Source organism: Gastrolobium bilobum, unplaced genomic scaffold, assembly GCF_033153095.1.
Source record: "Gastrolobium bilobum isolate Gb01-03AN ecotype WA unplaced genomic scaffold, APGP_CSIRO_Gbil_v1 utg19388, whole genome shotgun sequence".
Taxonomy (NCBI): Eukaryota; Viridiplantae; Streptophyta; class Magnoliopsida; order Fabales; family Fabaceae; genus Gastrolobium; species Gastrolobium bilobum.
In genome coordinates, this window is record NW_026898925.1 from 5,776 (window position 1) to 17,800 (window position 12,025).

The following is a 12,025-nucleotide window of genomic DNA, read 5'->3' on the forward strand; positions in this document are numbered from 1 at the left end:
AACAAATTCTCAACCCTCTGGATCTCCATCAAAGTCATCAAAGATTGAATTATTATCATAATATGGTTTTCCATCAGAATCATCATAGATTAGATCATTGTCACAATCTCATTCTTCATCGGAATCATGATAGATTGGATCGTCACCCTAATATTGTTCTCCATTCGAGTAATCAAATATGGGACTATCATCATAAAGAATCTTGATCGTCATCTCGCTATCTTGAAAAGTAGACTGATTTCCAGGTCATACTCACCAATTTTATCTTTAGTTTAGAATCCCAAAAGATTGACATCCTCATCTTCATTATCAGACGCGTCATCTGATTTCATTCCTTCTTCAGATTGAACGCCCAACTTTGTCCACGTAAGCCATCACTCCAAAACTTGGATTTTCTTGTTCTGCATCCGCACAAGTTGTCGCTTTAAAACTTGGATTTTCTTGCTTTGTATCAGCACAAGTTGTTGCTCCAAATCTTGAATTTTCTTGATCAGCGTTTGCACAAGTTATTACTCCAAATATTGGATTTTCTCACTTAGTGGGCACATAAGTTGTCGCCTCAAATCCTGTATCATTTTCTGAGGTCTTCATTTTCCATGTCTCGAGGGTCTATCTGACGTGATTACATGTCTTATTTAGGAACAAATCAACTTTCCCTACCATCATGACTCTGTCATCCACCACCTCCACAACTCTATTCAGTCATTGGTTGAAGGTAACTTCAACATCAACAATACCTTTATCCCAAATTAATTGAGGTCGGTGGTAGATGAATCCAAATGAAAGATACAAAAAAGTTAAAAAATAATAATAATAATAATAATAATATCGAAAGCGCATAGCAAAATTGGCTAAATAGAAAGTTGGGATTCGATAAAGGAGAAACCCTTCGATTCTCAACTTTTATTATCAAAATAACAAAAAATTTAGCTCTTACCACAAGGGTCGTAAGCATCCTTAAATAGATCAATTATAAATTAATTCAAAATTTAAAATCTTAAAAATGATGAAAGAATATAAAAATAATAATAATTGACTACAAATCAATCAGCATTAAATACAACTAAATTAATAATTAAAATAAAAATGAAGATACGCCAATATTCTAAAAAAACATACGCACGATTCTAAGCCAATTTTATCATAATTAAGGACAGGAAAATGGAATGTGGGACAAGATGTGGGGTTTACAATTAGTATTGGTGTTTCACATCTAATTAGTCACCGGCATTAGGCGCCTTAATCCTCATGGTTTATCTTCTTTCCTTCAGCTTCTATTTATTGAATCCCATTTGGGTATGTTAGCAGTAGCCTCATTAACCATCTTTACAAGCCGCACCTGAAGATAAACATCACACACAGTATCTTTTAGCTGCCAAAATTAGCAAGTAACAACCATAGCATAGATCAAGCTTCAGTTAAAACAGTTGTGGTTTTGTAGGTTGAAGAAAAACCATACAAAATTCCAGCAAACACTTGAAAACTCTTGACAAACACGGTGCCAAATTTTGCTGTTCAATTATTTTTCCCATGCCTCAGCCATTGAGATCCAATACATGTTATAACTGATGTTATACTGATCACATAAAACCCATAGCCTAGAGATAACTGATAGAAAAATAATATTAATTTTGTGAAAATTAACCATTAAGCAAAATATAACTACAACACACAAAAGAAAAAGTTTAATGTGTAAATTTAGATGCAATTTAAAATTGCCAATATGTATATTTAACTACTGAGAAGTTGAGCTTTTCTTTTGCAAACAAAATGAATATTCTAAAAGTTGATTTTAGTTATAATACTTTTACATATTTATTTGAGCATGTGAAACTGATGTCCTCCCCTTATTATGAGTTTAGGGTGCCACATGTCCGAAAAATAGCAAAAAACTTTACCAAAACAGAACAACCTTTGTTACCCCAATGATGTGGCTCTTTCTTGTTAACTAAATAGTGTACTACAATTAAACCAAGTGAAAAACAAATATTTAGTTAAGTCTTTCAACTAGTTCTTTTCTTATTGTCTAGCTAAAGGAATCAACAACTTATATTAGATCAGATAATGGGGAAGGATCTGTTTACAAATTTTTTTTACAAATTACACTAAATATGACCGGTCATACAATATTGATTGAAGTATGACCAGTCATACTTAGTGTAGTTTGTAAGAGTTTGTAAACAAAAAATTTGTAAATATGACTTTCTCCTAAGATAATAATTGATAATAAAAGTTGTAGACTGATACAACCCCAATCCAGCAGGTATACCGAAGGGACAAGAATAGGAAGAATTGGGCTTCTCTTGCAGCAACAGGCCCAGCTGTCAGTGCTGGTCCAATTGGAACGGCTGAGATGTAACACAACTGTATGGACAAGTTTGCCCTCTAACAGAATGCAGTTGTGGATGGTTGAGTTGGTTACGCGTTTGTTTAAGAGGAGGAGCGGAGGAACGTTGAGGGCATCAGGAAATTCAGAAACGTCTTGGGCCCTTTTGGGATTGGGAGAGAGTGGAACCTCTCATATGTGTTCCACATTATCTTTACTTTTTGCTGGTTAATTTCTATTGGAAGTTCTGCATTATTTCTTTCACATTTCCACTTATTGTAATTACCTTGCTCTGGTTGTAATGGAAACCTTGAAATATATACTTGAAAAAGGGTATTCTAATATCTTATAGAATTGTAAATAATCTGTACAAAGGGTTCTCTATTTATAGAGAATACTTGACCTAATTTTGACCTAATGGGCTTGACCCAATACAACAAATAAATGACTAAATAATAACTAAATAATTATTATTTGCAACACTCCCCCTCAAGCTGAGGAATAGATATTTATCATTCCCAGCTTGCTAGTAAGTTCTTGAAATCTATCTGAAGGAAGCCCCTTTGTTAATAGATCAACTAATTGACGCCCAGTGGGGATGTATGGAGTGGTAATCAACCCGCTATCAAGTTTCTCTTTGATGAAATGGCGGTCAACCTCAATATGTTTAGTCCGATCATGTTGAACTGGATTATGAGCTATACAAATAGCGGACTTATTATCACATAGCAGCTTCATAGGTCCCTCACATTTTATTTTGAGATCATCAAGTACAATTTTCAGCCACAGTAACTCACAAATGCCTTGAGCCATAGCTCGAAATTCAGCTTCTGCACTTGATATGGCAACCACATCTTGTTTCTTACTTCTCCATGTCACCAAGTTACCGCAAAGAAACATGCAATAACCAGTGGTAGAACGACAGTCAGTCACGGATCTAGCATAATCAGCATCTGTATAGACTTCTAAAGATAGATTGCCATCACGTCGGAATAACAATCCTTTACCAGGAGTACCTTTAAGATACTGAAGAATTCTCTCTACTGCCTGCATGTGTTTTTCTTTTGGATCGTGCATAAACTGACTGACAACACTAACAACATAAGCTAGGTCTGGTCTAGTATGGGCCAGATATATCAATTTCTCAACTAGCCGTTGATATTGTCCTTTATCAACTGGAAGACTCTCTTCTTCATAGCCCATCTTGTGATTATGCTCAATAGGAGTATTAGAGGGTTTACACCCGAGCTTTCCTGCTTCTTTGAGAAGATCAAGAACATATTTCCTCTGGATGATAAAAATTCCTTTGCTTGAATGAGCTACTTCTATCCCTAGGAAATATCTCAGTTTCCCAAGGTCTTTGATTTCAAACTCAGAGGCAAGCCGTGTTTGCAGAATCTGTCTCTCCACAAAATCATCACCTGTGATAATAATATCATCAACATATACAAGGAGCACAGTAAGCTTCCCATTTTGGGAGTGCTTGAAGAAAAGAGTGTGATCTCCTTGACTCTGTCTGTATCCTAAGGTCATCATAACCTTAGTAAATCTTCCAAACCAAGCACGAGGTGACTGCTTCAATCCATACAAGGCATTTTTTAATCTACAAACTTTATTTTCCCCCTTCACAGAATCAAAACCAGGTGTGATTTCCATGTAGACTTCTTCTTCTAACTCACCATTGGGGAAAGCATTTTTCACATCAAATTGATTTATATCCCAATTGTAATGGGCAGCAAGGGATAACAAGATTCTCACTGTATTCATCTTTGCAACTGGAGCAAAGGTTTCTTCATAATCAATGCCATAGGTTTGAGTGTAACCTTTGGCCACTAATCGAGCCTTATATCTCTCAAGAGTGCCATCAGAATTATATTTCAGGGCATAAACCCATTTGCACCCTACTGCTTTCTTTCCGTTGGGTCTATCAATAACCTCCCATGTTTTATTTTTCTCCAAAGCATTCATCTCCTCTTGCATGGCTTGAGCCCAATTCCTATCTTTCAAGGCTTCATATACTGATTTTGGGATTGCAATAGAATCTAGTGCTGAAACAAAGCTTTTGTGCTGCACAGAAAGATTAGCAGAGGAAACAAAGTGGGAGATAGGGTATTGAGTACAAGAGGGACAGGAGGAACAAGTTTTCTTGTGACAAGATCTTTTTCCTTTTCTAAGAGCAATAGGTAAGTCATCAGAAGTAGAAGCAATGGGTAAGTCATTAGAGATATCAGAAGAAATAGACAAATCATGAGAGGAAATAATATTAGAATCAGAAACAGGAGATTCAGGAGACTCAGAAGAAATAGGAGATTCAGGACTTACCAGTGGTTCAGACGATTGAGCTTGCTGGTGAGACAGTATGGGTTGTTTCCTCCTCTGATATACCAATTCAGGTGTCAAAATTTTTTGTATCTCGGGTGTATTTGAAGGTTCTTACACACCAGGAGCAGACACACTAGGAAGAGAGAAGATTGATCCAGACTCAAAGAAGGAAGGGGACGAGTCTTCTGAAGAACTGTTCTCCCCCTGACGATGAGGACCCAGGAAATAAGATTCAGATTCTTGAAAGGTGACATCCATAGAAACAAAAAATTTCTGACTTGGTGGATGATAACACTTGTACCCTTTTTTATAAGGGGTATAACCAAGGAAGACACACTTAAGAGCCCTAAGATCCAACTTACTCTGATGTTGTTTATGAACATGGACAAAGGCAACACATCCAAACACTCTTGGTGGAAGGCTCTGCAACATGGGAACAGAAGGAAAGAAAGAAGTCATGGAATGAATAGGACTGATATTGTTAAGGACCCGTGAAGGTAAACGGTTGATCAAAAAAGTTGCAGCTAACACTGCTTCTCCCCAATAAGAACTAGGAACAGATGTCTAGAAAAGTAGTGCTCTAGCAACTTCAAGAAGGTGACGATTTTTCCTTTCAGCAACCCCGTTTTATTGAGAGGTATCAACACATGTGAGCTCATGAATCATACCTCTGTCTGAAATGAATTGTGACAGGCGTTGATTGACGTACTCAGTACCATTATCAGATCTGAGTCTTTTAATACCCTTACCAAACTGAGTCTCAACCATGTGATGAAACCGAATAAATATCTCTGGTACTTCAGACTTGTCTTTCATCAAGTATATCCATGTTATCCGAGTACAATCGTCAATAAAAGAAACAAACCACCTTGCACCTGAAACACTGTGCACTTTAGAAGGGCCCCAAACGTCAGAATGGATAAGAGAAAAAGGTTCCCTGCTTTTAATAGTGCTAGAAGGAAATGACACTCGATGGTGTTTTGCAAATTCACAAACATCACAATGAAAGGTCCCAACCGACTTATTGAGAAACAGAGAGGGGAACATAGACTTCAAAAGACTAAATGGTGGATGCCCCAGACGCTTGAGATGGAGCCAAATCATAGATTCTGCAGTAGAAGGATGACGTGTCATTAATGACTAATTTTTGCTAGCATGGTCTGGAAGGAGATGATACAACCCATCTTGTTCATTAGCAACTCTAATTGTCTTCTTCGTGGTAAGATCCTGAATAACACAATGAGAAGGAAAAAATGTGATAGAACAATTCAAATCAGTTGTAAGTTTTTGAGTGGAGATAAGATTAGTAGTAGAAAGCTGAGGAACATAACGAAAATTTTTAAGAAACAAGGAAGGTTGAATTTGAATGTTACCAGAACCAATAACTGATTTATGGGATCCATCAGCTACGGATATAGTATGACTACCAACAGTAGGATGATAAGAACAAAACAACTCAGTACGACAAGCCATGTGATCAGTTGCACCAGAATCCAAAATCCATGAGGTTTTAAAATCAGTGCAAGAAGCAAGAAGAGATATAGAACGTGTGCTCTTACCAGATAAGATCGAAGAACTATCATGCTCGGCCATTCTTTAACAAAAAAAGTTAACAACCAGCGATAAAATCAACCAAACAGAATATCAAATGACCTCTGATCAGAAAAATAATCACAGATCCAGACAGAAGACGAGAAGACGAGAAGATGGTGGTGGTCCGGTCCAAAAACACGGCCGCACGCGCCTCCACGCGCCGGAGAAAGGAGCTGCGCGTGGGCTTCACTCGCCGGGAAAGGGGCGGCGCGTGAGAGCGCGTGGAGGGGCTTCTCCGGCTGAGATTTTTCTAGTGTGGTCGTCCGGTGAGCGCACCTGTCTGTGGGTGGTCGCAATTGAAAAGTCGCCGGAAAGTGGTCCAAACGGTGAAGACAGATCTGATTGGAGGCGGTCGGAGGTGTTTGGGTCGTTTGTGGCGGAGGAACAGTGCATAGAATGATAGAACGGAGGAAAAATAAGGTCAACAATGGTCCCCTTGGTCCAAAAGGTCCCAGAAAAATTTTCCGGTGGCGGCTGATGGCGGCAAGAGGCAAAGAAATTAGGGTTTTGTTAAAAAAGAAGATAATATGTGCGGAAGCAAAGCCCTCAGATCGAGAGCTCTGATACCAACTTGAAAAAGGGTATTCTAATATCTTATAGAATTGTAAATAATCTGTACAAATGGTTCTCTATTTATAGAGAATACTTGACCTAATTTTGACCTAATGGGCTTGGCCCAATCCAACAAATAAATGACTAAATAATAACTAAATTATTATTATTTACAACATATATGAATGAGAAATATTCAGATCTATTTCCTTGAGTAATTTCTCTTTTAGTTCGTTATTAGCTTGGTCCTTATCATAGACCCTGCTCCTGCAGAGATTTCAAAAATTCAGGACAATTTCACATTACTATTTCAATATTAAGTTTAAATCAGAGATTGATATAAAAGGTTACAAGTACAGACAACTACAAAATCCTCTCTTTTTTTATGAGGGTTTAGGAAATACAAATGACACGAGAGAAGAGACTTTGGTCAGCGACAAGGAAGGTATTTTCTAATAATTACATAAATTGGAGGCCAAATTTAGCTAATAATGTAGTTGATACATCAATATTTGTGATTATGTTCAACCCTGATATCACTTGGTTTTCTTAATATATTAGCTGTTTCACTAGAAGATAAATAAGGTGTAAAACAATAATGTTGGGGCAATAGCAACTCTCCAATACCCCCAACTCCACACCTAGCAGGGTTTGAATTTTGAAATAAAACTCCAAACAAAGAAACCAGAAAGTTAGAAGGCAAGGACATACCACACTTTCAGGAACTCCACGAGGGGGTAAGGAAAGGTTTTTGGGTGGAGGATCCGTAAGATAAGATCTCTTGTTAAAACGCCATTCTCCAATCTTCCCATATGTCAGTTCCCCCTGGATGGATAAGTAATAGAAGTAAATAACTTATGCAACAACAAAATTTAAGCATGCAAGGGAATATTATTCATGGAATTACAGTATTGCTACTTTAATATCAAATAGAAAGTAAGAAGAAATCAACTCACCTTTAAATTATAGTCACATGCATAAGTATAATGGGTTATAAACTTTTTCCCAACATCTTTGTCCCAAGGTGGCTGAAACATTCCAAGGATGTACATGTTATTAACTTATATTTTACTTCTTCAAGTTAAGATGCAATCTCCCATTCACAAATGAACAAATAGGAGGGGGAGGAAATGAAAATACCAGAGAATATAAACAATTCAAACCTGCAGCATAAAGCTGTCTTGAAGAATATGCCGTACACCATGCAATGCAGATGCCACAGCGTATGCATACCTTAATTCAACAAAAGAATTAAAGCAGAAAGTTAGAACTACCAGTGTCCAGGAAAACTTACAAAATAAATGAAAATCAATTACCGCTAACTAATTAGAAATAAATAAATAAATAAAACCTCTTCTTCAAACCCGACTAACGAAGGTAAGGGGTAACAGCTATCGTTATAAGCAACCTTATTCTTGCATATTTGAAAAAAGACTATTTTCTAGGTTTGAGTTCGTAATCTTGCAGTAACAAAGGAGCAATCTTACCACTGCTTCGGGCTCGCCTCTTTTTAACTAATTAGAAATAAAGTTCTAGAAAAGTTATAGAGCACTACTCACATTTCAAGTACCCATCCAAAAGCTTCATCAGTTTCTGGATCATCTTTCATTCGCAAAGAAACATTCACCCATGTGGGGGCTATTTCCTCAAGCAAGGACTGATAATAAAGAAAAATCAATGCCTCAATGGAAGATTATTATGCTTTTAGAAAAAGAAGAAAAATCTTATAATAGCTAGTAACAGTCAGAATATTACAAATAAAATCAATGTGGCAACACATGTAAAGTGTAAACTATTAAATGAGACTGCACCTTCTGAATGATTACAGGAGAATTGCCAATGGGATCAACATCAGTAACAGGACCCTTCTCCTCAGGATAGAATTTCCTAATTATTTTTTCATTTTTAGCTGGTCTTATATAGAAAAATGGATACCCTGCTGGTTGGGTTCCATAAGCCAAATTAGGCAAAGGATTTACAAATATGTGGTCAGGTTCTGCCATTAAAATATATCTGCACCAACAATAAAAAAAACAATGCTTCTTAGGTTTTGCTATTGGAGAGCATAGCAGATCTAGAAAACCAGAATGAAGAAAATTACTCTTCCTCAATATTTGCTTTCTCCAGCCACTGAACAAAAGCCCATGGTCTATTCAGGACAATATAACCCTGGACCAAAAAATAAAAAGACAACATTTTTTTAAGGCATCAATTTTATAGAAAGCAATAAAAGAGAAATATCATAAACAACAAAATTGGTGATAGTGCTGATAATTAGCAACATTTTAAAACAGGTTAAGTTGACAAGTTTACCACTAAAAAGGATAAAATCCAAAGCTTCCAATTCTGAAAATGCATGGTTTCATTGGCACAATTACCTGATCCAGTATAGAAAAGCATCTATGTCCAAAATATGATTAGTTATGACACATTCCCTTTGTTAATGGCCAGTATATTGCTTTTGAAGATCAAACAATTTTTTTTCTATATTGTATATTGGTACAGGGTAAACAATTATCCTCCCACATAATTTCATCTCCCAACTCTTGGAGAATTAACCTCGGACCTAGTAGTGTACTTGAGCCAAGTTCATTCCTTAAGTTTGTCAAACTTCAGCCTTAGAAAAACAGAATTGTTTTAATTTTTAATTAAAACAATATCCTAAAAGGATCCGTAAAGTTGCACATTTTATGTATCTTAAATCTGTTTTACAAAGTAATGGGGTGATTGGTGAGAATGTCACATGTAGGGTTTAAGCTAGGTAGATGAAATGGAGAAATGTTTTAGGCATGATTAATGATCACTAAGTAAGGGGGCGAACCGGAACAATGGTAAAGCTGTTCTTTCATGACTGAAAGGTCATGGGTTCGAATCTAGGAAACAGCCTCTTTGCAATTATACAAGGGTAAGGCTATGTACAAGGATTGCCTCCAACCTACACTCGCTAGTCGGGTTTAACGGGGAGTGGTTTTTTTTTTTTTTTAATGATCACTAAGTGCCTATCAAACATAAAAGGAAAATTCTATTGGAAAACGATAACATCAACAATAGTGAATATTGGGCAGTGAAGTGTCAACCAAAGCCAAAAATAAGTGTAGCAGATATGAGAATAGTGAGGTGGATAAGTAAAAATACACAAATGAATAACGTTAGAAACAAATGTATCTGTAAGAAAGTTATAGTTACACCTATTGAAGACAAGATGATGGAAACTCATTTAAGGTTGAAAAGATATTAATTCTGACAACAAAAGCAGAAATTTTTTTACCCTATCCAAGCCTGCAGGAAGTGGATCAACCACAAAAGTAGGAATCTCATCCATCAACTGGTCTGGCCTTCCTGAATGCACTATCCTGGTGAACTTTCCCATGTCTGATCCAGGCATATCCTTTACCTTCTTATACCAGTAGTACATAATCCGGCACTGCCATTGACTGTAAGCTGCATCAGTTGCTGTCACTGCAACATGGTATTTTGAATTGGAATTTGCTGATCTTATCACCTTTCCTGGCATGCTGATAACAGGATCAAGAAATCCCAACTCATCTGTTACCCAATGTCCACCCTTATAGTGTTTGATCATAAATACCAAATTATAAGTGACAAAGAACAACCCAAGAACCATAAGCAGCATAAGTAGTGACTTTGCACTTGGCTTGTTTTTCATCACAATCATCTTTAAAATCTTTTCTTAATAGAATATGAATTCTCTGAATCTCCAAAACTCAACCCAACCCAATTCTTCCCTCTAGAACAGCTTTTGATTAAAACACCATTCACCCCCACTAAAGCCAATATGTTGAGTTCTTAAGTGTAGTCAATTGAAAGCACCCTTTGCTTCAAGTGTTGTTCACCAGAGATTTGTGCAGAACAAAAAATCCCAGGAACTGAAATCCATATAATATAAGAACATAAACCCATACTTGAACTAGAATTAAAGAAATCTGATCTTTTACACAAATTCAAGGTACCCCAACAGGAGAATTTCAAACTTTGAATTAGAAAAGGAAACAAAATAAGGAAGCTTTGTTTGAAAGAAAATGAGAAGAATTGTTTGAAGCAAATGAAGATGCAATTGAGAGAGAAAAAAAAGTTGTTGTGGGGGGGTTTGGACTTTCAACTGATGCAGCATGTGCAAGCCATGACAAAAAAAGGGAAGTTTTGAACTTTGAAGATGCTGCTATAACTCAGTTTGTGGACTCAAAAACTGAATAATATACTATACTTATATCAAGAAAGAAAATGGAGTTGTCAGTGAATGAAGAGGATTGTACAATTGAGTGGGGTGTGTAGGCAATGTGATCACTGTTCAGTCTTAGCATGAAAGACAATGATACCAAAAAAGGTAAAAGGTGAAAAAGGTTGCTAAATGCACCGGATTGGTCTCAAATCTTGGTCAGACACATTCTATTTTGTCTGGATCAGAATCAAATCACATTATGGATATACCAAAAGGCATTCTCCAATCCAGGTGCATGTGGATGCAATTGCAGTTACTAAGTCCTATAGCTGCTTTTGTTTTTTTGTTTAGCTTTTCTCCCCTCTATTTTCTATTAAATGTATTGCAACATTGATTTTATCATGGCTCATTATTTGTACTATTTTTAAATTATAGATTAACTTTAAAAAATTCATATCTATTTTTTTTAGTTGACCACTGCAACTTTTTATAATCATATTTATGTTCGTTCGTGATTCAACAATTGTAAACAAACTGTATTCTTAAAGGAAAAACCAAAGTTCATATTAAAAAAGTCGAGATTCATTCCTTTCATAAATAACAAAGTAACTCAGATAAATAAACAACTTTTTGAGTAATTTTGAGTATCTATGAAGTATTTATAATTTGTGCATTGAACTCATAAAAATATCTATTTGATATGAATATCTGATTAAAAAAAATTGGCAGGAATAAGATATAAAAATGCCACGGTTAATAAGCTTTTCATTTTTTTGGTGAGAAAAAAGACCGGATGAAGGGAGTTTTTAAAAGCATTTTTGAAGATAAGTGCATTTTTATAATTAGTTCAAATTTAAATCATAGATTGTAAAAAGAAGAAGGTCAACCAATTGAATTTCTTGCATTTTGCAAAATAAAAAACAAATATTTTAACAAAAAACAATTCTGTAACAAATACAGAAAATGATTATTTGTTGTTTTTTATTTAAGAAATTGATTTCTCTATTTTCCTTTTCTTCTGGTAAATTGTAATTATTTATTTCTCCGGCTTG

At 35.9% G+C, this 12,025-nt stretch overlaps 1 protein-coding gene across 1 annotated transcript; it reads right to left on the reverse strand.

The window, feature by feature from the left end:
• Positions 1 to 1,267: 1,267 nt before the first annotated feature.
• Positions 1,268 to 10,469, reverse strand: LOC133285612 (hydroxyproline O-arabinosyltransferase PLENTY-like). Its single transcript, XM_061482866.1, has 8 exons — positions 10,062 to 10,469; positions 8,895 to 8,962; positions 8,605 to 8,806; positions 8,353 to 8,450; positions 7,957 to 8,026; positions 7,750 to 7,821; positions 7,505 to 7,618; positions 1,268 to 1,339 (listed from the first exon to the last, which is right to left on the reverse strand). Exons 1-8 carry the CDS (start codon positions 10,467 to 10,469, stop codon positions 1,268 to 1,270), a joined length of 1,104 nt encoding a protein of 367 aa, XP_061338850.1.
• Between the last annotated feature and the right edge of the window lie 1,556 nt (positions 10,470 to 12,025).

Bases quoted from the DNA above. Each gene is read 5' to 3' on its own strand.
- LOC133285612 (XM_061482866.1), bottom strand. From the start codon at position 10,469: ATGATTGTGATGAAAAACAAGCCAAGTGCAAAGTCACTACTTATGCTG. The intron at 8,027-8,352 runs GTGAGTAGTGCT...TGTTGAATTAAG, and splicing joins TTTGGATGGGTACTTGAAAT to GTATGCATACGCTGTGGCAT. The intron at 7,822-7,956 runs GTTTGAATTGTT...GGAATGTTTCAG, and splicing joins AAGACAGCTTTATGCTGCAG to CCACCTTGGGACAAAGATGT.